At 39.6% G+C, this 25,432-nt stretch overlaps 2 protein-coding genes and 1 long non-coding RNA gene across 3 annotated transcripts in view; 1 reads left to right on the top strand and 2 right to left on the bottom strand.

Annotated features, from left to right (window-relative positions):
- The first annotated feature begins 116 nt into the window (after positions 1–116).
- On the top strand, positions 117–5,326 carry LOC138978524 (centrosomal protein 15-like). Its single transcript, XM_070351260.1, has 4 exons — positions 117–282; positions 1,814–1,940; positions 3,623–3,697; positions 4,221–5,326. Exons 1-4 carry the CDS (start codon positions 197–199, stop codon positions 4,356–4,358), a joined length of 426 nt encoding a protein of 141 aa, XP_070207361.1. The 5' UTR covers positions 117–196; the 3' UTR covers positions 4,359–5,326.
- A 1,983-nt stretch (positions 5,327–7,309) lies between these two features.
- LOC138978523 (uncharacterized) lies at positions 7,310–13,987 on the bottom strand. The gene is made up of 2 exons (XR_011459715.1): positions 8,800–13,987; positions 7,310–8,627 (listed from the first exon to the last, which is right to left on the bottom strand). It is a non-coding gene; the product is annotated as an uncharacterized lncRNA (long non-coding RNA).
- Positions 13,988–13,998: 11 nt separating this feature from the next.
- The window catches only part of LOC138978522 (45 kDa calcium-binding protein-like), a 12,268-nt gene continuing 834 nt past the window's right edge, over positions 13,999–25,432 (bottom strand). The window contains exons 2-6 of the mRNA XM_070351259.1: positions 24,478–24,614; positions 21,002–21,115; positions 18,543–18,701; positions 16,478–16,653; positions 13,999–16,153 (exon numbers count right to left, since the gene is read on the bottom strand). Of these exons, the coding sequence (XP_070207360.1) occupies positions 15,977–16,153; positions 16,478–16,653; positions 18,543–18,701; positions 21,002–21,115; positions 24,478–24,614 (763 nt within the window). The 3' untranslated portion in view covers positions 13,999–15,976. The remainder of the gene's footprint in view (positions 16,154–16,477; positions 16,654–18,542; positions 18,702–21,001; positions 21,116–24,477; positions 24,615–25,432) is intronic.

Raw genomic sequence — 25,432 nt, 5'->3', positions numbered from 1 at the left:
TACTTTTGTGTCACCAGTTTGCTTATTTTAAAAATAGTAGATGGCTGAAAGTTACTTTTTAGACAACCAAAGAATAACCCCAAACCAATATTTTTTTGTATATTGGTCTGCGAGAGTAACCTCCCTCGAGTTGCTCTGCGACAGTAGACGCTTATTTCGGGGGAAGACCTACAATTATTAAATTTATCCCTCCACTATGACTCTTTCCTCCAGAATTCGCAGCATGAAGAAGGAAACGTTAGAAGACAGAGAGAACCAGCTGAATCTACTCCACCAAGAAATGTAAATGAACGTGTGTGCGCGGCGTGTACAGTGTGTTGTTTTTCATTTGATCTGACCACAGGCGGAAGGTATCGTTCACTGGACCACTACTTTCATAGAAAGAATACAGTCTTTCTATGAAAGTGGTGGTCCAGTGAACGATACCTTCCGCCTGTGATCTGACTTGTGTTATTTTTAAATTCAACTTACAAAAAAGCAACAATCTGAGATTAATTTTGATTAGTGAAATGAAGCAACTGAAATTTCACTTTTTCAAGTAGTTTGTGACGAAGATTGGTAGCACATTTTAGTTTCCTTAAATTGTGTGCAACTTACCTCATGAGTCAGCTAGTATACATAACTGTACAAGTCATTCTAGTGGATTCGTGTAAGGTGCTGTTGCTATAAAAGGTACATGAATGCTTGCATGGTACAATGTGATGATGAGACTCGTGATTTGTTAATTCAAACAGACTGAACAAAAAGGGACATTATGTGTTGCATTCAAAAACGAGGTGATTAAAACATTATCAGAAAGGCCGGTAGGGCAAAAGAAATCCCAAAACTCAAACTCGAGTCACTTTGTACTATACAACTACGAGGGGTGCAAGTCCAGTCAATTAGGCCAAAAAAAAAAATAGGTGTGGTTACGGTAACATAGCCAAAAAAAATAGGGTAGGTAGGTAGGCAATCACTTTTTTTTTTTTTTAACTTTTTTTTCTAATGTGTACAAATTAAACCTACCGTACTTTCCGGGTGACAAGGCGCTTTGTTATCTAAGACGCACCCCCTTCTTTTTAAAAAAAAATTGTAATCCAGTCACCCATTGGACGCAGGGGGCCAATAGGGCGCACCAAAATGACCCAGTTTTTGCCATGAGAGGTGGTTCCCCTGTCATATCTGAGAGAGGAAACACTTCCTGCATCGGGGTCAGTGACCAAAGGCATTGTGATAGCTGGGTGGCCTTGTTAAAAGACACGACCTTCTTCCCAGGGGTCAATGACCCAGGTTTTGCCATGAGAGGTGGTTCCCCTGTCATATCTGAGAGAGGAAACACTTCCTGCATCGGGGTCAGTGACCGAGTTTAATAGAGTGGAAATCTGTGTGTGCGGCCAGATCAAAGGCAGGGCAGTACCTAGTAGCTGAAACATGCATTATCACAAGTTGTTTGACTGGTACTCAAGCGGTCTCTTTGATTTTTTCGTATTTCATACACGGATTAGGCGCTTCAGGGGTCGAACTCGAGGAAAAAAGTCGCACCTTATGACCCGGAAAGTACGGTACTTGACAGGGAAATAAGTGTGCGACACGGGCGCTTTCGCTTTCATTGCCTTGTTTGCACTCTTTTTTTTTTTTTTTTTTTTTTTTTGACAAATGTAATAAAAAGTTATAGGATCGGCCCCTAAAAATAGGGTAGGTCGGGTTACCGTAACCACACCTATTTTTTTTTTAGGCCTTAGCCGCCATAAGCTTTAGCTTGTTGTTGATCCTTAACATGTATCATGTTCAAATACCTATGAATTGTTGAATAAACACTATTTAAACCAAACAGACTGATGAGACGGGAGGGACTTCTCCACACATCAGGAAATTCGTTGCGGCAGAGCACGCACAGCCTTGCATCCACGGGTACCGTTGGTCCAGCAGACGCCAGCATCAGAAATGCCAGACTATTGAAAGTATGGACTATTATTTACAATTGAACTTCTTTTCTTCCTAATAGACGTAACCCCAAACCCCTCCCCCCAACCAAACCCCACCCCTATAGTATAGCCTGAGGGTTGGCAACCCTTAGCAGCATCTTCTGAAGAAGGAGATTTGTTTAAATAAAAAGAAAACACACCAGTAACCAGGTTAGGTACGTTTATATCTATAATCAATATTTCAGCACGTTACTGCCTTCTTCGGGATGGTAAGCTTATGGAAAGAATGGAATGACGGCACGTGACATACAGTGTCATGAATTTTTATGATGATTAATGACGTCATATTGTTTCTCGCGCGTTCTTTCTTTCTCTGGCGTTCTCTGTTTAGCTGTCTATCTCTCATTTATCTCTCACATACACGTACACACATTAACACACAGACACACACACACATTTGTGTTTTGTGAAAGGAGATTTGTTTCGGGATGTTGTATTGTTTTTGTCACGTAAAATAAGCTTTTGCTTAAAGGCACAGTGCAGCTCACAGCCTTCGTTTTGCGTTTTTGTTGCAGCTGAGTGCATTTACAGTTCAAAAATCCTCCTATGGTAGTAAAACAAACCCAAAACTACCCAACGACGACATCTGTGAAGCTCGACAGTTTCTTGTTCACGCGAGTGCATACATTAACCTAGTTGTTACGTGGTGTTTGGTCGGAGTTCGATTCAACTGAGTGATTCCGGCCTCCATTTTGTTTTACACAAACTCATGATGACGTCAGCTGACATAGTTTGCTTAGTGACAGGTCTTTTTGTGCATGATGTAGTGATCTACCCGATCTAAATTTAGATCCAAAAATAGGTCAAGACCAGCCGGGTCCGAGTACGAAATTAATTCGTAAAAAAATCGCAGTTCTTGACTCTTTGGGTGTAAGTCAATGAAACTTGGTAGTTCTTCTAACGGATAGCTGCCTGAGGTATGACTAAAAGCCCCAGGGGCTCCGTGCACCTGGATTTGACAAGTTCAGTACCTTTAAGTTTGTGTCCTTGTATACTGTCAATTTTTTCATGTCCTGTATTTTGAATACAATTTCATTTAAACCAAGAAGGGAATAGCTGTGTAAGATCATGCCATTAAATATGTGTAAAACCATGCATGCCTGCTACTGCTAGTTATGTCTTTGAACCTTCACCATGCTTCTGGGGTTGTTGACATCCCAGAGCCTCACTAAAGTGTCTGTATCTGAAGCTATTGTGAGATTTTGATTGAGACTTCATGAAATCCTCAAACACCATAGAACCTTCCCATCGACTTCTTTTTGAAGGATGATCTTTGTAATTAAAATGAATAAATGATGACCTAATTTGAACTACACAGTCCGAATGTGGTGGGTCGTAAAAGACCTATACATGAAAAAAAAATTCAAAAGAATTTATTGTTATTCGGATGGCATGGGTTGTGTAGGACCAATCCTTTTCACGTCAAATCCTTCTTTAGAAAGTATAGGTCGTACACGGCCCACATCATCGGGGTATTATGCTCTAAAATCTCAATCCGTTGTGACTGGCTTTGCCTCCAAAGGTGATTCTTGTGCTTCGTGCACTCGGTTACACATGTCTAGAATTTTATATTTTCAAGTGATGAATATATGCATTTTCATGTGGCGTGTTTGTGTGTGCACACATAATTATATATCATATGTTCTTACATGTTGCAGGACGTGGAGCTACTGAATCAAACGTTACAAGAGGAACTGAACATGGCACCCAGTCCAAGATTTGTTACACTACAGGTACTGTAGTAGTCTTTACAATAATGATGCTTTTTATTTGTGTCAGAGTTGTTTATACTTGCTCTTATGTTTCTACTCAAGAAAGTACCACACACTAATGTCGCCTTCTTTATATTTTGTAATGCTATTGATCTATGTCTCTATATTATCTGTCATCTCATTGCCCTAGCTCCTTATACAGTGGAACCCCTCTTTAAAAACCTTGCAAAATCTGAGAAACTTAGGTTTTACAAAGGAGGGAGTCGTAAAATGGAGGTAAATGTACAGAGGTTATGGACCGAAAATCTGAGAAACTTAGGTTTTACAAAGGAGGGAGTCGTAAAATGGAGGTAAATGTACAGAGGTTATGGACCGAAAATCTGAGAAACTTAGGTTTTACAAAGGAGGGAGTCGTAAAATGGAGGTAAATGTACAGAGGTTATGGACCGAAAATATGAGAAATGAAGGTCTTAAGGAGGAAGTCTTAAATTGGGGGGTCTTTAAAGGGGGGGTCCCACTGTAAAACTGTTGTGACTTTTTTCAGAACAATTACTGGTCCATGGTGCGGGGTCTCTTGCCTCTGTGGGAACAGTCGTTGCCAGGGCAACGGTCCAGCCAGCATCAGCAGCAACCACAGAAGGCAGCGGGAAAGTCTGTCCGCCATGCTAGGTCTACAAAATGAAGAAACGCAATTCTTCTTCTTCTTCTTTGTTCATGGGCTGAAACTTCCACGTTCACTCATGTTTTTGCAGGAGTGGGTTTTTACGTGTATAACCGTTTTTACCCCTGCAATTCTGCATTGTTTGAAACCAAAGAGATTTCACTGATTGAAAAGAAGAGATACATGTATACAAAGAGTCGAAAGATTCAAATATGTAGACAGTGTACTGCCTGTTCATATCGACAGGCTTGTATGTATATCTAGACGCTGAAGCATGAATCAGCATAACTAGAGCAATTCATTGCAGGCAGGGTTTTTGTCACATTGCCTTCATGTGGTCCGACAGGCTTGAATGATATTGAGATGTGATAGTAGTGCTTTCTTTCTTTCTTTCTTTATTTGGTGTTTAACGTCGTTTTCAACCACGAAGGTAGTAGTGCAATATGAAGTGTATAAACAGGATTTCTTTTAGAGGCAATAGATCATTTTGAGGCAGATACTTATGCTGAATAAGTTCATCTTAGCTCATGTCGTACTTCTTATTCAAAGTAGCGATGTATTAATGTATTCAGGTTGCTTGACTTTTATTCAATTCAGTACAGTACATGTGGCTTTTTTTCTTTGTGATTTGACAAACTTATATGTGTATTGTACATGTTTTTCGTTCAGTTATGCTGTTTACTTATGCTCATAATAACAGTATTTTAACCAAGTTAAAAGTTACTGAACTCAGTATTCAGCTTACCCAGACATCACAACACTTACATTGAAAGTGGATTTTGTTGATATTGCTTGTGTGTAGATTCATATTTTATCTTGTTTGTTTGCAATACACTTTGTTTTCACTCTGTTTTAAATAATTTAATGATGATAAGCATAATATGCACTCATGTGCAGAAAAGAGGAACATTTTCTATCATTGTTAGAATTTTTTATTTCTTTTGACATTACTTCAGCAATATTTTGGAATAAAGTTTGACATGCATTGATTCTGGCTTGACTGCTGACGTTTGATAGATCTTTGTTTTGATTATCCCCGAGTACGCTAGTACAAGGGTCCAGCAGACTTTAATTGTGTGTCTGTGTGTGTGTCTCGACTTAACAGCTTATTGCTGGGAAACTACTGGGCGCAGTTCGTTCAAAAGTTGATACACTAACTTGATAATAGGTCCGATTGATCGTATTAAAACTTCATAATGTTACCTGGGACCTAAATGCGAAATAAACCACAAAAAGACGACTTGGCGGTGGGAGGAATTCGCGGTGCAACGGTGCAAGGTCTCGGCAAACCAAGACTATGCCATACTCGTAGCAAAGCCGCCGAATGGTACTGTAAACCAAGAATAGTGACGTAAGAAAATAGAATGTCGTCTTTTGATTTGGAACGTGACGTGTTTTAGAATGGAGATGTGGTAGTGTGTGTGTGTGTGTGTGTGTGTGTGTGTGTGAGAGAGGGAGAGAGAGAAGGGGTGAGGGAGAGAGTGTGTGTGTGTGAATGTCTGAAGAGTACTCGGGTCCAGCGCGAGCGTTTTTTATCTTTTTTATGTAATACTTTGTGCAGGGGATATGTATGTATTTATACAATTTATAATGTATCGTTCAAAATCATTTTGTGGGGTTTACAAATATAATATAGTTGATTTCATGCTGTCAAAACAGAATTTCTGTAAAAAATGTACCGTAAACAAATGACTGGTGAGATGAACAAAGTTGAAATTTCTTTAGTGCAAAAGGCTCTCCCTCCACCCATCTTGCGAAATCGTGGATGTGGGGAACATTATAATGACAGATATTAATTGGCTGAAACCAAAACAATCTTGCAGCAAAGCAGACCTACACATTTAATTTGTTGATTATTATAATTATGTGCAAATAATTCTGCTCTATGTCTTGCTGGGCTAGCAAAGTGAGGAAAAATGGACTTGTCAGTTATCAAATCAAATCAAATTTATGGGTTAATCATGGTGTGTACTTTTAACTGCCAAACATTGATGTGTCATGCATGGAGACTCTAAGAGCATTCAGATTTATGCAGCACTAGTTAATGTAGCATGTTCAACGTTCATATTAACATGAGCGCATTCAAGCAAGAGTGGTTCTTTTTAGTTATTGAAAACCGGCCTTTGATGTACAACATTTTGTTGCGACAAGCTGCAAAGCAGAATAGGAGTTCTGAAGAAATGAATTGGAATTGTGTGGAGCACTGGATATTGTCAGGTTCAGGACAGCTGAAATTTAGTACTGTGGAAACCTCATTTTAAGACAATTTACAAGAAATTTACTGAGAAAATCTGTGGCACTCTAGCTTTCATCCAATGTAAATCTGCGTGTGCAAGTACGGGGTGTACATGTATGTACAAAGAACACATCAACAAACACTCCACAGAATGCAAACACAACAACAAACACTCCACAGAATGCAAACACATCAACAAACACTCCACAGAATGCAAACACAACAACAAACACTCCACAGAATGCAAACACATCAACAAACACTCCACAGAATGCAAACACATCAACAAACACTCCACAGAATGCAAACACATCAACAAACACTCCACAGAATGCAAACACAACAACAAACACTCCACAGAATGCAAACACATCAACAAACACTCCACAGAATGCAAACACAACAACAAACACTCCACAGAATGCAAACACATCAACAAACACTCCACAGAATGCAAACACATCAACAAACACTCCACAGAATGCAAACACATCAACAAACACTCCACAGAATGCAAACACATCAACAAACACTCCACAGAATGCAAACACATCAACAAACACTCCACAGAATGCAAACACATCAACAAACACTCCACAGAATGCAAACACATCAACAAACACTCCACAGAATGCAAACACATCAACAAACACTCCACAGAATGCAAACACATCAACAAACACTCCACAGAATGCAAACACATCAACAAACACTCCACAGAATGCAAACACAACAATTTTGTAGAATGTATCATACATTTATTGACCATAAATAACCAGTGTTTGTTTTTTTCAAAGTAAACAGTGACAGATGTTTTTCAAAGGTACATATTCTCCTGCTATACATTCAACACATTACCTCATACAGAACTAATTTTGATGGTATACGTCATGCTACCACACTGAACCGTCTTCCAAACTCTGCGCTTATTCAGAGAGGTGAAATAAAATTAAAAGTTTCGCTGAAGAAAGATAAAAACAATAACGTAGTGGTTAGGACATTGGCCTTCCCTATGGAAGGATCAATGTTGAACCCCGGCTGCGTCTAGTTGGATAAGGTGGACATTTTGCCAACTAATTCATGTATACTGAAGTGTATTTCTACTTTTTAGGAAGAATATTGACTATTTCAGGGACTGGGCTGCATTTACTTTTCATACAGAAGACTACATTTTTCACAAATTAGGGAGCATTCTGCCTATTTCCTGAATGAGATTATATATAATATTTGACTGCCTTTTTCATGAATATGTCGATTTTACATTTCACACACAACATGTGTCACAACATACTTGAATCGCATAATTTTCAAACCCAGAGCTTGTAATGATTATTTCAAAATTCAAATTAACCATGAGATCTAGAAACCCACGCACCAAAGTATTGACCAATATTCCTTGATAAAATTCACACCCTCATAGAATAAATTCACCCAGTAAGTGCACTGCAGTCACCAATGTACAGTGATCGCCGCTTAATAAAGCCACTTCTGGACCGACGAAAAATGGCTTTAATAAGCGGCGGATTTATTAACCGGCGGTCCAGGAATACGTCATTTTCGAAAGAAAAAAAAATCTTCTCTTTTGTTTACGTCACTCAGTCACTTTCTTTCGTCATTTACACTTGTTTGAATCTAAACAAAACTTCACGAAGGATGTTGAACTTTTGTTTTAAATATGTACATGTACGTGTACTTTGATCACTTCGGTACATCAATAATTTCACTGTCACCGTCACGAATCATTACTCGGCAGAGAAGAACGATTTTATGAGTGTTTGTTTGTTGGTCGTCTTCCACAAGATAATGCGAGTTTTAGTCACAAACTACGTGATTTCTCTGAGAAAACTGGCTTTAATAAGCGGCGGGTTGGTTTTATTAACCGGCTTTTTCTAATACATAAGATATAGTGATAAATCCGGACCGTCTGAAATCGGCTTTTATAAGCGGCTGGCTCTATTAACCGCGGTTTTATTAAGCGGCGTCCACTGTACCATATAAGGAAAATAAGTACAAGCACATTTGAACATCAAAATGCAATTCCTGAAACACACACACTTAGGCCAAAAAAAATATAGTCTGTTTACGGTAACCCGACCGACCCTATTTTTTTCGCGCGACCCTAGACTTTTTTTTGGCATTTGGGAAAAATAAAAAAATAAAAATCCCGACCTACCGACCCTATTTTTTTGGCCTATGTTACCGTAAACAGACCTTTTTTTTTTTTGCCTTACACACACACAGAATACATAAAATCACCATGTCATTTTGCTGACATGTACCTGTAAGAGAGGACATCTAAAAGAATGAGAACGTTCATGATGCCATAACGTAATATTGCTCAATTATAATGTGCTGTAGCTAAATAAAAGTTTTGTTATTATCCAATTTAATGGGGGGAAGAAAACATCAAATTGTCTTCCACAATCACTGGGGAAGTTTAGATAAAAAAGGCGGAGAGTGTTTAGATGAAAACAGCTTGTGATTTATTAAACGTTTGTTAAATTCACTCATCTTGTTTTTTGATTCGTGTAAACAGCAGATATGGCAGCTCACAGGAAATTATAACAAGGAATAAGCAGTAGTTTACTTTATTGCATGTAGCAATTGTTGGAATTTTGCCCACTGTTTCTGATTTCCTTTGTCAGTTAGTACATATACTTTCTGTTTCAAAAATCTGTGTTTGCTTGTGGCTTTTAAAAGTGTAATGGAAAAATAACTTAAGAAGAAACCTATGATGATTAAAATCAAAAGAAGTATACAATCATGTTCTGGTGCATACTTAACCTATTTACATGTACATGCTGCATGTACTTTTTGTGCCTGAGAATGCTCTACTCTGTCATACGCACATTCGAACAATGCTATTTCGCAATCACAAGCAAGCAAGCAAGCAAAAAGTATTCTTTTAAAACATAACCATCTTCCATAACAAAGAACAGATAAAGAGAAATTCTAGATATGTATTATATTTACATACATCTTTCTTTCTTTATTTGGTGTTTAACGTCGTTTTCAACCGTTCAAGGTTATATCGCGACGGGGAAGGGGGGGGAGGGGGGGGATGGGGGATGGGATAGAGCCACTTGTCAATTGTTTCTTGTTCACAAAAGCACTAATCAAAAATGTGCTCCAGGGGCTTGCAACGTAGTACAATATATGACCTTACTGGGAGAATGCAAGTTTCCAGTACAAAGGACTTAACATTTCTTACATACTGCTTGACTAAAATCTTTACAAACATTGACTATATTCTATACAAGAAACACTTAACAAGGGTAAAAGGAGAAACAGAATCCGTTAGTCGCCTCTTACGACATGCTGGGGAGCATCGGGTAAATTCTTCCCCCTAACCCGCGGGGGTAATTTACATACATCATCTGTCACATCACAGCACACTCTTATTAACGGAAACTAATGTATTAATAACTATTATGTCCATTTTCTTTATAATATCAATGACACACAAACTTCTCTTCATTCCAAAAAATTGCAATACAAACAACAAAAAAAAGGTAAATTGGTGAAAACCCATCATCAATATAGTAAATGAAATATAAGCAATTGTTAATACAGTTTGAATAAGTACTCACTATCACATATTATTTATATTTCATCAGTAGTATGACACATTCATACTTATGATTCATATGCCATATGGTTTTGATCTGCAAGAAAAAAAATCTAAAATCATATGGCACACACATAAGACTCAAATTTATGCAAAAAAACAAATTAAAAAATCAATCAATCTGGAAGTGCACACATTTATGTCACGACGTATGCATTCTTATATTTTGTAATGCTTATAATAGAGTTTCACAAATCCAGTGCTTATCTTTTTTTTGAATGAACACTCTCAAGCCAGTAAAATATTGCCTGCCTAGGCTTACGAGAAAGAAAGACAGCAGTGCAGGTCTTATGTAATTTCTCAGATTTGAGATAATAAAGTTAATTTGATTTTGATTTGATTTTAAACGGAAGCTGGTATGACACCAAGTACTGATCTACACTTCCTGGCTTCCTTTCTGAAGACCTTTCCCATGAGAAAGCATTATTCAATTGAAACATAACTGTCCCTGACAGTAGGGGTGGGAGGGCGCATACCCATAACAGCATAGGATGTGGAGAGTGATATTTGGGGTGGCCATAAGGGTGGGGGTAGGAAGAAAAGTGTTGGGAGTTAGGACAGCTAACTACCACATGAAGAGTCCACAAAAGGTGGATTTGCAAGATTTTGACTGGTGTAATTAAGTGCTGCATCTAGTCGTACGCCAAATGTTACTTGGTTCATACGAGCACATCTACAGCAGCTCAACGTGTTGTGCTCCATCGCTACAATTATATGTATACCGCATTGTATCATGCTAAATATTTCAAACAAAAAACAAAAAACATTAGAATAAATCGTACAAACCATGTGCTGCATCTGTTGCCAACCTCTTGGCACACACGCTGGTGCGTTTAATTGAAAAATAATTAATTTTCATAAATCAATCATTTACAGGCCTTCATGTCTGAAAAGTATTTTATGCTTCAGTTTTGACAGAAAACCCTGCTCCAAGCTCTATCTTTCTTTCTTTATTTGGTGTTTAACGTCGTTTTCAACCACGAAGGTTATATCGCGACGGGGAAAGGGGGGGGGGGGGGGGGGGGAGGGGGGAGATGGGATAGAGCCACTTGTTAATTGTTTCTTGTTCACAAAAGCACTAATCAAAAATTTGCTCCAGGGGCTTGCAACGTAGTACAATATATTACCTTACTGGGAGAATGCAAGTTTCCAGTACAAAGGACTTAACATTTCTTACATACTGCTTGACTAAAATCTTTACAAACATTGACTATATTCTATACAAGAAACACTTAACAAGGGTAAAAGGAGAAACAGAATCCGTTAGTTGCCTCTTACGACATGCTGGGGAGCATCGGGTAAATTCTTCCCCCTAACCTGCGGGGGGTCCAAGCTCTATCAGCAAACCAATGAAAATAGGTGCGCTCACACCCTATACTATCAACAAAAACACGCTTAAAACATGAACAGTATTGGAGCGTACGTGTAGACGGTGAGGAATCACACTTGGAGCTGTTAACACAGAAGGGTTCAGTACAGTGGTTATCAATCCATGGCTTATTCGTACAGTGGAGCCCCCCTTTTAAGACCTCCAAAAATCTGAGGAAATCAGGTCTTAGAAAGGAGGGAGTCTTAAAATGGGGGTACATTTACAGAGGCTATGAACAGAAAGTCTGAGAAAGCAAGGTCTTAAAAGGGAGGGAATCTTAAATTTGGGTGTCTTAAAATGGGGGTTTCACTGTAATGTGTCTATGAACGCATCAAGTATAACTTGCACACACTAGAGTTTGCAATCACATCAGCATGGAAGGAACACTCTCCTGCAGACTTCCAACTTAGGCTATCATCACAGTAATCTCAAACAATTTATTTTGCTTTGTAATTGCCTAGTGTTGTTGCAACGATTTAAACTGTTTCAACGCAAATTCTTGAGATAAGTTTTGAAACATGAGCAAATGGAGGTTCAAAATTCATCCTCATCCAAGACAAAATAATATGCTCTCTTCCAAGTTTGAACAAAAGAAACACACATCAACACTGTCACCTGTCTTTCATGGCACCGTATCAATTCAACCTTCCAAATGAATTTTGACGAAGGGAAACTCTTCTGTTGGCAGACGGTGCAAGTTGAAGGCTAAAGGGGATTACCAAACACTCACTTTCTCCCCTTCAACACTGGACACACCAGACAGACATCTCTCAGACTGGCTTATTTCAAGTTAACTGGCATAGCGTGAAAATCAATCATCAAAAACTTGCTAGAGTTTTACATTTGCGAACAAGAAAAAATAAAAAGTTTAAACAATTGTATTTTGTATGTTGTTTGAAAAATGCACACGGACAAAACAAATTCAAAGACCCTTCCCCAAAAGCAAATCACTCAAAAGACCACACGGAATGTAGCAAGAAACAGCCGTCTTAGGGGATTACTGCAAGGGTTACCTGCAGGTTTTAATCAGCATATCGGGAAAGTTTAAAAACAGCTAGAACTGCAGGTCCAGGATATATTTTACAGGTGTATACTTGTGAACCACACAGACCCACACAAGTACACAAACATTTAATTCTCTTTCATCAATAAATTCAACAGAAGAGATTATTCCCAAGGAACTGATACAACAGACTATGCTGGCCAGTGGAGAAAACAACAACAACAACAACAACAACAACAACAACAACAACAACAACAACAACAACAACAACAACAAGGCAAGTAAATCACAGATACATGTAATAACCCACTGTACAAAAGACCTGATTATATGTTTCACAAGCACTCCTTGTCACCCAAGAAAAACACACACAGCCAAATGCCGTAATGTCTTGGGAAAAAAATTCACCAAAACAAAAACATTTCATTGCTATGTTTCTATTAGCAAAGAAACATAAAAAGAAAACCACGAGCAAAAGAAAATCAGTCATGTGACAACAGTGTCAGCATGATTTTTCTGAAGCAGAAATAAAGCAACTACCAACAACATTTTACTGGGCCAGGAAGTAAGACTTCATGTCTGTGGACATCTGAAAAATGAGTTTGTGTCTTTGCTCTTGCACTAGGCCTACAAAAAATGGAGGTTTCCGGTTCCCTATTATTTCCTCTCAACCATAGAACTTTTACTCTTGAAATACAAAATAAATTAAAAATAAAAAAATTCAATGTTGCTGACTTTACAAGGAAACATTTTTTGCTACTACATGTATTTTCATTTTCTTTTTCTTTTTGACAAGGTCAATGGCCTGTGCCTTGGTGTACCCTCGGAAGAAATGTCACTCTTTCTTCCATAACAAAGAAATAATGATCAAGACTTCATATTACAAGTATGCATTTGTTTGAGAGTTTTCTTTATTTGGTGTTTAACGTCGTTTTCAACCATGAAGGTTATATCGTGACGGGGAAAGGGGGGAGATGGGATAGAGCCACTTGTCAATTGTTTCTTGTTCACAAAAGCACTAATCAAAAATTTGCTCCAGGGGCTTGCAACGTAGTACAATATATTACCTTACTGGGAGAATGCAAGTTTCCAGTACAAAGGACTTAACATTTCTTACATACTGCTTGACTAAAATCTGTACAAAAATGGACTATATTCTATACAAGAAACACTTAACAAGGGTAAAAGGAGAAACAGAATCCGTTAGTCGCCCCTTACGACATGCTGGGGAGCATCGGGTAAATTCTTCCCGCTAACCCGCGGGGGGGGGGGGGGGGGGGGGGGGGGGTTGAGAGTTAGGAATCATGTTACAATTTTAAGCTATTATACACAATTGTGTAAAGGTAAACCCACCACCTTAAGTCAAGCAAATTAGATACAATGAACCTCCCTTTTAAGACCCCCCCCCCCCCCCCAAAATCCATCTTTTTAACCCTTTCATGACGGGCCACGAGTTTACTCGGGTCCCACACACTGCTCTACTGGACGGGCCACGAGTATACTCGGGTAAGACGGAGTGTTCCAGTTCCTTTCCCATTCCGATTTTTCACAGTGGCCAAAGGGAAATAACTGCGCTAAACTTCCTGCTGAAGCCTCGTGGGATGTTGTCGGCACATGTTGGTGGATTTGCGATCGTTTTTTGTATACTTTTGAAGGAAATATGGCAGAAAAGCCGGCACGTCAACTTCGTCGTACATTCACTACACATGAAGCGATTCAGGAACTGTTTCTAAACAGTGATAGCGATGGAGATTCGGACTTTGTTGTTGATGAAGCAGACCGAAGTGAGTCGAGTGACGATGAAGATTTCTTTGTTCCACAACCAAGTACATCTACTGAGCGATTTTGTGGTCGTACATACGGTACAACGTACCCCACCCCAACCCCAGAGCAGAGGTGTGGGCGTGGTCCAAGGTGAAAGAGTGTCTCTGCATTAAAGAGCATTACAGTACTGTTACAATGTACAGTACAATGTTGTGTGTGGTGGGGGTTTGTGTGTGTGTGTATGTGTGGTGTTTTGTGTGGTGTTTTTGTGTGTGTGTGTGTGTGTGTGTGTATGTTTTGGCAATTTTTTAAAACGTGGTACCCATTTTTGACAAAATATCAGGAAATTAATTCAGTCCAGGGAGAGTAACTCTATCAGAAAAATACAGTCATGAAAGGGTTAAACCTTGCTTTTTCCAAATTTGGCTCCACCTTAAGAATCCCCCCTTTCTAAGACCTGGGTTTTAGATTTGTTGAGGTCTCACATGGAGGGTTCCACTGTACCGATACTACACACAAAAAGTCATTATTCTCATCATTCAGCATCCAGCCAGGGTAAGGATATAACATTTCTACCTATCAGCAATGGCTAAAATAATGGACATGAAAGACTGAAAATCCGCTGTCGAATCCCCCACTCAAAATATGGCAAAGCAATCACAGGCTTACATGTCAAAAGCATTGCTTCACGTTTTCGTGGTTTGTAACCACTCAGCAATCACTACCAATAGCATTACTTGGCCATTCTTATGCATGCAAACACACTCATACACACACCCACTCACACACACCCAAACACTCACACACTCAACACACCCACTCACACACACACACCCAAACACTCAACACACCCACTCACACACTCAACACACCCACTCACACACACTCATACACACACCCAAACACCCAACCACTCACACTCAACACACCCACTCACACACACACCCACTCACTCACACACTCAACACACCCACTCACACACACACCCAAACACTCAACACACCCACTCACACACACACACCCAAACTCACACACTCAACACACCCACTCACACACTCATACATACACCCAAACACTCACCACACCCACTCATACACACACCCACACACCCACTCACACCCACTCATACACACACCCAAACACACACCCAAACACTCACACACTCAACACACCCACTCACACACACACTGGTACACATACATGCATGTTCATCACACACACACACACACCCATCATATTTTTTCTTACCATCACATACACAAAATGACACAGTTGATTTTATGCGCAAGGCACATTTACACCATGAGCATGCACAGGGGCACAGATTCACTTTGCTTAAATACCAAATCATTTTTCCTTGACGATGACACATCAAGGTAAATTCAAACGAGACAGTGCTTCAGTCTTCTAGAAAAAAAGGGGCATCTCGCACACACACACACACACACACACACACACACACACACACACACACACACACACACACACACACACACACACACACCTGACTCAACCATCACAAATCCAGTTTCTTCACCCACTCACACAAAAATGTCTTCCCTTTTAAAAATACACTATACCCTCAGAAAAGAAAAGCCACACCACAACATTTTCCCACCAAGCCTATTTTTGGTCCAGACTAGAACTCGTCATGAACATTTGCAGCAAAGTTCATGACTTTACTGGAGATAAAGATGTCCTTGTGTTTCATAATCTCTTCCATAGAAAGCGTGTTGTCCCGGTTGTCATCCATGAAGGATATCAAGTTTTTGGCCTCCATCAATGCTTGGCCTGGGTTGCGAGGGTCCAGGTATTTCTGGCCAACAAAAGAATACACACATTTAAGATGATTGTACTTTTAAATTAAACTCTAAAATCAACAGATAGCTGGGTACTTCCAACATGTTCAGACTTTGCTTTTTCTGTTGAATTACTTGGGAACTAAAAATCTCAGAAAATCAGGTCTTAAAAAGGAGGGAGTCTTAAAATGGGGTTAATTTTTTACAGAGGATAAGAACAGAAAGTCTGAGAAAACAAGGTCTTAAAAAGGTGTGAGTCTTAAATTATGGGGTCTTAAAAAGGGGTTCCACTGTATTTAAAAAATGAAAGCCACATCTTAACAGACAGCGTGCTAACTAACCCTTAGTTCCTCCTTGGTGACTTTTCCATCGTGATTGAGATCCATTGAGTTCTTGAATTCTTCCTGGCGTTCTTTCTGCCACGACTTGTCCATGTTCTGGAACTCCTCCCCCTCCACCTCTCCTGGCGGCAGCGCTGTGAATTCTTTCTCCGTGATTATACCATCTCCGTCCGTGTCTGAAAAACAGTGGAAGAAACGAACGATTGGGTAAGAACGGTCATAGAAATAAAAACCCACTCGTGCAAAAACATGAGCGAACGTGGGAGTTTCAGCCCATGAACGAAGAAGAAGGACAATATTCAAAACCATTGTGTTACGAACTGAAACGTAAATGACTTGCACATTAAACACACACACAGGCAGAGATACGCACACACATACAAACACACAATGGGGAAGCACCATAAAAACTGCATATTGCTGGTAATGAGCACTAATACATGTACATTGATGCAATCAAATGATGTTCTCATGGATTTCTAATCTGATGCTACGCTACTAAGACCCATTGCAATTCAATCAAGTTTGCGTTTTAATGAAACAGATCCTGTGATTGGTCAGAATGCCCCAACTCATTAAAAATTACCGGTCATTAATTGTCGATAACCACTCGCTAAAAAATCCATTAACAACCTGCTGGCGAGGCGCATTGATACAGCCTCAACTAGTCTCGGTTAGCTTTGAGGGTCATTTTACAAGTAGGAAATATGAAGGCCAACGAAATACCGAGACCATAAGGTATGCGAAGTGATGACGTCAAATACATGACGTAAGTTGATGCATGAATTCTTCCGAACTACGTCAGTCAATTCCAAAGATCGCTTTTGTGATGTAAAGAATTTGTTTTAGAGTTTGCTGTCCAGAAACCCGTCAAAAAAGAAGGGAAAATGTGTGTGAAAGAAAACAAAACAGGAGCAGAGTGATACGATAGGAATACAGAGACATATTTCTTGGGACTTGACCCTTGCAGGTAGGTGGACTGAAAGTAGTGTGTGAACAGAACAGAACCAATTCTGTCTGTTTACAACTGCATGAAAGCAGGAAAGAGATCGTCGTCAGATTGAATTACAATAACATTAACATGCTTCCATTTGAAATTTCTCGGTCTTCATCGTGGATTGACGCCCTCCCAAAGTCTAATTGAAGCCCTCCGTCGCTTCGCTCCGTCGGGCTTCAATTACCTTTGGTCGGGTGTCAATCCTCCATGAAGACCTCGAAGTTTCAAATGGAAGCATGTTAATGTGTAATTAACATTGGCTGTGAGCTAAGGAAAAGTTCTTTTGTTTTTTTTTAAAAATAGCCACCACGAAGTGTGTTGTTGTTTTCTCACATACCTACAGATCTTGCTATACCGTCCTTCAGTTACAAAAAGGACACCTAACATATAACTGTATTTGTGCAAATAAATCTAAACAGCACTCATAATCCTTTTCTAACTACGTGAAAACATCTAAGGATACCTTACCTGAAACACAGACATATGCAAAGCTTAACAAAACTGCCCCCCTGGAAACATTTGTCTGTGCCATATGGAACAACTGAAGCTAAGTTTTCATTTTCATTGTTCGCCTTCACGTCACTATTTGTCTGTTCCTATATTTCTTCCCTTTCAAAACCTTTAGGGTAATAACCTGATTTACCACTCTACATAGGGCGGGGATGTAGCTCAGTCGGTAGCGCGCTGGATTTGTATCCAGTTGGCCGCTGTCAGCGTGAGTTCGTCCCCACGTTCGGCGAGAGATTTATTTCTCAGAGTCAACTTTGTGTGCAGACTCTCCTCGGTGTCCGAACACCCCCCGTGTGTACACGCAAGCACAAGACCAAGTGCGCACGAAAAAGATCCTGTAATCCATGTCAGAGTTCGGTGGGTTATAGAAACACGAAAATACCCAGCATGCTTCCTCCGAAAGCGGCGTATGGCTGCCTAAATGGCGGGGTAAAAACGGTCATACACGTAAAAGCCGTGGGAGTTTCAGCCCATGAACGAACAAACAAACAAACAAACCACTCTACATAAGATTGCATTAAACATCCCATACAAAACTCTTTTGGTTTTGAAACTGACCTATGCCACTCATAATGCTGACCACCATGTTGTTGAGAGTCTTCTCGCTCTGCTCTGGATGTCTGAAGGCCATGAACTCTACACGAGTAAGCTCATTGTCCATGGGCTCGGAGTCTGCATCTGACCAACGAAACTTGTAGCGAATCAGTTCTTCCTTTGCTGAAACAAATAGAATGAATAAACATAAACATGTTACACACACACAGAAAATCCTCTCTCTCTCACATACACAAATACATAGACTTTTAATACCTTCCATCTTCCAAAGACAGAGTGGGGGCCCGGTAGCTCAGTTGGTAGAGCACTGGACTTGTGATCGGAAGGTCGCAGGTTCGAATTCGGGCCGGGACGGGTCAACTTTATGTGTAGACCCAGAGACTGAAGCCATGTCCCACCCCCGTGTCACCACAATGGCACGTAAAAGATCTTGGTCATTCTGCCATAAGTGCAGATGGCTCATACCACCTAAACATGCATACACTTGTGTATCTCGTCAAAAGCTGTGAGGGCGTAAAACTCTAATCATATAACCCATATCTTGTCCTTAAAGAGGCGAAATATTTAGCCTGTAGGACATTAAGTACATGTATTCTCTCTTTCCAAAGACAGAGCACAGATTGAAAGGCTCAAATGTCCGATTCACATAGCTGCATGGCGGTCAAATGTCCTATCGTTTTGAACTGAGCGCTGACATTGTCCGATAAGAACTCCATTCCTTCGGACAGCGCGATATTCAATTTTTTCTTCTTCAAGATACACATTTTCAAAAGGCGACCGAGCACTCTCGCGTACAGGTGCACTGAAGTTGTGCAGTGCGGATCTTGCGTTTTCGGGAATTACGAACCGTTTGCAGCACACTTAAAGTTAGGAGTACGGGAGACAACTCCAACTGACTATAAACCTTGCGTCTGCTTTTGGTTTCAGTTCGAGACATTTTGACGAAGCGCATTGAATTATGCCACCGAAATAAAACTAAGGTCTGCCAAAGATCAACAAAAGCTGAACACCTTTGTCTTATGTACAGGACATGGTGTCGGCACAGCTGGAAATTCGCAAAAACGGTCTTTTAACTATTCATGGGTTACCCTGTTTGGTTGGTTAGACATTGACAGCAAAGAGACCATACTTCTTTGTCGAATCTGTGATGAAACGCACTTTTTAAAAAATGTTCTCAGTATTTCATTTTCTAGTCAAATCATGCAGTTTGTGAGACAATCAAAACAAGAAGGGCAAAGCCCATACGACTCACATGCTTTACACATTTTTCCTACCAAAATACATGTGACCTTGACCCAAGGTCAAGGTCATCCAAGGTCATGCAACACAAAGCTGTTAATTCAAGACATAGGAAGTACAATGGTGCTTATTGGCTCTTTCTACCATGAGATATGGTCACTTTTAGTGGTTCACTACCTTATTTTGGTCACATTTCATAAGGGTCAAAGTGACCTTGACCTTGATCATATGTGACCAAATGTGTCTCATGATGAAAGCATAACATGTGCCCCACATAATTTTTAAGTTTGAAACAGTTATCTTCCATAGTTCAGGGTCAAGGTCACTTCAAAATATGTATACAATCCAACTTTGAAGAGCTCCTGTGACCTTGACCTTGAAGCAAGGTAAACCAAACTGGTATCAAAAGATGGGGCTTACTTTGCCCTATATATCATATATAGGTGAGGTATTCAATCTCAAAAACTTCAGAGAAAATGGGAAAAATGTGAAAAATAGCTGTTTTTTAGGCAACATTTATGGCCCCTGCGACCTTGACCTTGAAGCAAGGTCAAGATGCTATGTATGTTTTTTGGGGCCTTGTCATCATACACCATCTTGCCAAATTTGGTACTGATAGACTGAATAGTGTCCAAGAAATATCCAACGTTAAAGTTTTCCGGACGGACGGACGGACGGACGTCCGGACGGACGGACGACTCGGGTGAGTACATAGACTCACTTTTGCTTCGCATGTGAGTCAAAAAGAGTGCTGAAGGTTTTGGTTGCATTTTAGTTTTTTGTTTCTTTTTGTGTGTGTCCTATTTGAAACTAAATTAATAAAACAATGTATGCAAAACTGTCCGGTGTATATACTATATGTGTGTGTGTGTGTGTGTGCACATGATTTTGGAGCCATTCCATGGACAGTGTTTTGCAGAAAATTATGATGTCCTATTGAAATTTCTGAAAGCGGTCAAATGTCCTATTGATGATGAAGAGCTCAGGACATTTGTCCTATAGGTGTTCATTTGTAACAACGTCCCTGATATTCTTCCATTGGATGACATTGTCCTTATCTTAACCAAGTGTCCTTTGGAATGTTAAGCGGTGGTTATTTCACGACAACAATAGCACCTCCCTTATAATGATGATCAACAATGAAAGATGATACAAAAATGAAAATAAACTGCAATAACATTGCACACACACAGATGACAAGATTGAACATAAGACAGACTCACAATCAGCATCCAGCTCAATCTGATCGTAGTCGACAACGTGTCTCTTGGCCACATCAGCAGGGTAGCCTTTAGCCAGCAGAAAGTGGACATAGTATTCTTTCCAGTGGACTTTGCCTAAAACAAATGGTCACACATGGTATACACTCAATAAGTTCAATTTGAATAAAATTACAAACGTTGCAGTACATGTATTTGCAATAAATTGCTTACACTTTCATCTACATCTAAAGTACCCAATATTGACGGACTGTGTGATGATATCTTCTGCTATGGTCTGTTGAGACAGTGATATTTCAAAATCGAGACAGGAGGTCGAGATTTCGATATCACTGTCGAAACAGACCAATAGCAGAAGATATCATCACACAGTCAGTCAATGTTAAATATATTGCTAATTCTCTGGACATTTTGTATTTACTGTAAAGAAATTACAAAAGTATTTGTCTCAGTTTTGGCTGTTCCATATCCCTCCCTCTGATTATTATTTCGTTTTGTTCACTCTTTTCTTGTAGTTTTCAGTATTCAAAAATGTCTTTTCTTTCAAAAAGTCTTTAGTCACTTGTTCAACTAAATTCTGGGATCAAATAATGTTACATTTTCATATATATTTGTTTGTTTTTAAATTTAGGTGTTTTTGTTTTTGAAGTGGGGAAGCAATAAAGAGGTCGTCGACATCAAAACTGATATCGACGGAAATGTCGTCGATATCATTTTTACAATGAGCTCAGTTTTGCCCAATTGACCAATGGAAATCCACGTAACATATGAAATAGCAATATTGATCGATATGAGTGACACAAAAAGGAAGCAAAACTTTGTTCATATTTAATATCACAACACGATGTAATAACTACAGCCCCCTGAACCATCTTAGTGAACACTTTCAGATTTTGATTCAAAAATTGATAGCCAACTCGAAGAAAAACTTGGCAATATTAACATCATGCTTGAATTTGAAAGAAAGCGAAAAATTAGACTATGGTATGTTTGCAAACAGGACATGAGCAGCACCATGAATGTCTTCAACCAGTGAAAATAATAATAATAAACAAGTCGCATAAGGCGAAAATACAACATTTAGTCAAGTAGCTGTCGAACTCACAGAATGAAACTGAACGCAATGCCATTTTTCAGCAAGACCGTATACTCGTAGCATCGTCAGTCCACCGCTCATGGCAAAGGCAGTGAAATTGACAAGAAGAGCGGGAAAGTAGTTGCGCTAAGAAGGATAGCACGCTTTTCTGTACCTCTCTTTGTTTTAACTTTCTGAGCGTGTTTTTAATCCAAACATATCATATCTATATGTTTTTGGAATCAGGAACCGACAAGGAATAAGATGAAAGTGTTTTTAAATTGATTTCGACAATTTAATTTTGATAATATTTTTTATATATTTAATTTTCAGAGCTTGTTTTTAATCCAAATATAACATTTTTATATGTTTTTGGAATCAGAAAATGATGGAGAATAAGATGAACGTAAATTTGGATCGTTTTATACATTTTTATTTTTTTTTACAATTTTCAGATTTTTAATGACCAAAGTCATTAATTAATTTTTAAGCCACCAAGCTGAAATGCAATACCGAAGTCCGGGCTTTGTTGAAGATTACTTGACCAAAATTTCAACCAATTTGGTTGAAAAATGAGGGCGTGACAGTGCCGCCTCAACTTTCACGAAAAGCCGGATATGACGTCATCAAAGACATTTATCAAAAAAATGAAAAAAACGTTCGGGGATTTCATACCCAGGAACTCTCATGTCAAATTTCATAAAGATCGGTCCAGTAGTTTAGTCTGAATCGCTCTACACACACACACACACACACAGACACGCACATACACCACGACCCTCGTCTCGATTCCCCCCTCTACGTTAAAACATTTAGTCAAAACTTGACTAAATGTAAAAAAGAAGCTATTATGTACCAATAATTTGCTTAAAGCCATATGTACTCGATGACTATACACGCTAATTGCTTTACCAACAGCTGGAGACAGACTAAATTAAGTTCCCTGCAAAATATTGTGGTCTGGGACCCCTTAAATGTTGAGATATTTGAATTTTCATTTTGATCTGGATCGTCCTATTTATAGATTTGGCAACACATGTAACGTTGATGCAAGGGAGAGAACACCGCGGCTTTGTTGACATCCTCACTTTTTCAGAGGCTAGAACAAGCTGTAATGCATGTATTATGGTCCGCGCATGGTGACGTATCGTCATTATATGGTCTTATGGTGCGTTTGACATCGATTGTGGGCAAACTACACTTTGTAAACACGGGAGTGCGTTAGTATGCCTTTAATATTTGCCTAATAGCTTCCCTTTTCCACGAAAAGCATAGATAGATCTGCATCCCATCCTCTTAAAGTACATGATTCTTTTATCAGCAAAGATCACCATCAGGACCCAACTTCAAATCTGCCTAATTGTAACTAGAAAACCGGGCTGTTTTTTAACACTGCAAGGCTTATGATAACTACATGCTTGTATCAAATACAGTGGAACCTCCCGTAACGACCTCTCCCAAGAACGACCCCCTCCTTTTGCCGACCGAATTTCTCGGCACGGATGCTTTTCTCACTGTAACTAACCTCACAAGAACGACGCCCTCCTTTTTCCGACGACCCTCCTTTTTCCGACGACCGACTTACCAACTTAGGGTCAATAACGACTTTGACCTTTTAACCAGTGAGTGTCAAAGTTCGTAATTACGCAGCACACGCGGAACACGCACGTCATTAGTCACGCATCAAGAGTCAGGGGTGGTAGTCTGTAGTCAGTAGTGCGTGCAAGTCCAGTGGCCCGTGGCTGTCATCTTCTCACCTATTGCTGTCACAATTGAATGACTGCCCTCGAAGTAGGAGGGGGGGGGGGGGGGAGTAAGGGGATGGGAGGGGTTGGGTAGGGGCAGTTAGAATGACAACTGAACTCAGTAATGAATTGCTGTGTACCTATTGTGTGAGTGTGTGCTCATCAACTAAGATCTCGGGTCAATGACCATACTTGCCAATGAACAAGTTTTACCTATGGGACGGTCTCCTTTGATGTCTGAGAGGAAACTCTTCCTGCCTGAGGTTACAGACACTGACCTTCTTGGTATCTTACCCCGGTCAATCACCGAGTTTTATATATATAGACCACGCGCGCGCGCTGGCGTGTGTGTGTGTGTGTGTTTGTGTTATGCCTGCCCGTCTGTGCGCTGGTGTATGCACGTACATCATGCTTATCCATATAATGCACTTCAAATGGGAACAAAAATAGGATAACGCACACAACTTTCAAGACTGAACTGCCCAACAGTTGCCACCCCTGCAAAAAAATGATACCTCCCAAACTCCCGATAAAGACACCTACTTTTTACGACCAAATTTTCTGGACATTTTCAAGGTTAGTGGGAGGTTTTACTGTAGCATGATTTACCATAAATAACAAAATTTAAAAAATGCATGTGAACATCATCATAAGCATACCATTATTATCAGGGTCAAGATGCTTGAAAATCTCCTCATTTTCTTTGAGGGCCTCGTCAAAATGTTCCTCCATCTTGCTCATCACCCACCCCTCCAGTTCAGCAACACTCAGTTTGCCATCCTGGTCACCATCCACTCTAAAAACAAAATAAAAACAGGCTCATCAGTTTCATTGTGGCGAGAAGATCTCTTAAACTTAAGCTGAGAGTTAACAACAACTTGTTAGTTGGCTACGCTAATTGATCACAGTGGAACCCCCCTGTTAAGACCTTCATAAATCTGAGAAAATCAGGTCTTTACAAAGGAAGGAGTCCTAAAATGGGGGTAAATTTACAAAGGTTATGAACAGAACATCTGAGAATACAGGGTCTTAAATTAAAAGGGAGGGAGTCTTAAATTGGGGGGTCTTAAAATGGGGTTCCACTGTACCAAGTTTATAAAGTTAAGCCTCACAAAAACTTCTAAAAGGTCGACTCCCCCTGTATACATCATCCTGAAGGAATGGTCGGTATGGGAACTGGAAACACTTGATTTTATTTTGTACATCTAAATTTTTTTGGCAAATGTATTTTGCATTCAGTGGCAGCCTCTACCTGCTGTCTGTCTTTATTCCTTCACCTCTCCCCAACAGTTAGTTCATTTTTGGGTTTTTGCTTCCGCTTTAGTAGTTTTTCTCTCTTAATTTCTCAAGTACAATTTCCCGTTCAACAGTATTTGGAGGAGAAAAAAATTGACAATGGTACATTCAACCTTTTAAAAAAAAAGTCCCTGACATAGACTTTCCTCCAGGCATGGAAGCCTAATCTCACTTGGAGTTGGAGTGTCATACTCATAATCACTGAATCAGAAAAACAATAAGTTCTTTGCCCTAATTTTTGTGCAGGTGATATGTGTATGAACAGTTTTGACTTTGCAGCTCAGCAAAGTTGTACTTGACATAAGTAAAAATATAAAA

The sequence above is a fragment of the Littorina saxatilis genome, linkage group LG10 (genome assembly GCF_037325665.1).
Source record: "Littorina saxatilis isolate snail1 linkage group LG10, US_GU_Lsax_2.0, whole genome shotgun sequence".
NCBI classification, from domain to species: Eukaryota; Metazoa; Mollusca; class Gastropoda; order Littorinimorpha; family Littorinidae; genus Littorina; species Littorina saxatilis.
Note: the sequence above shows the minus strand (reverse complement) of the source record. Positions and strands in the feature narration are given on the sequence as shown.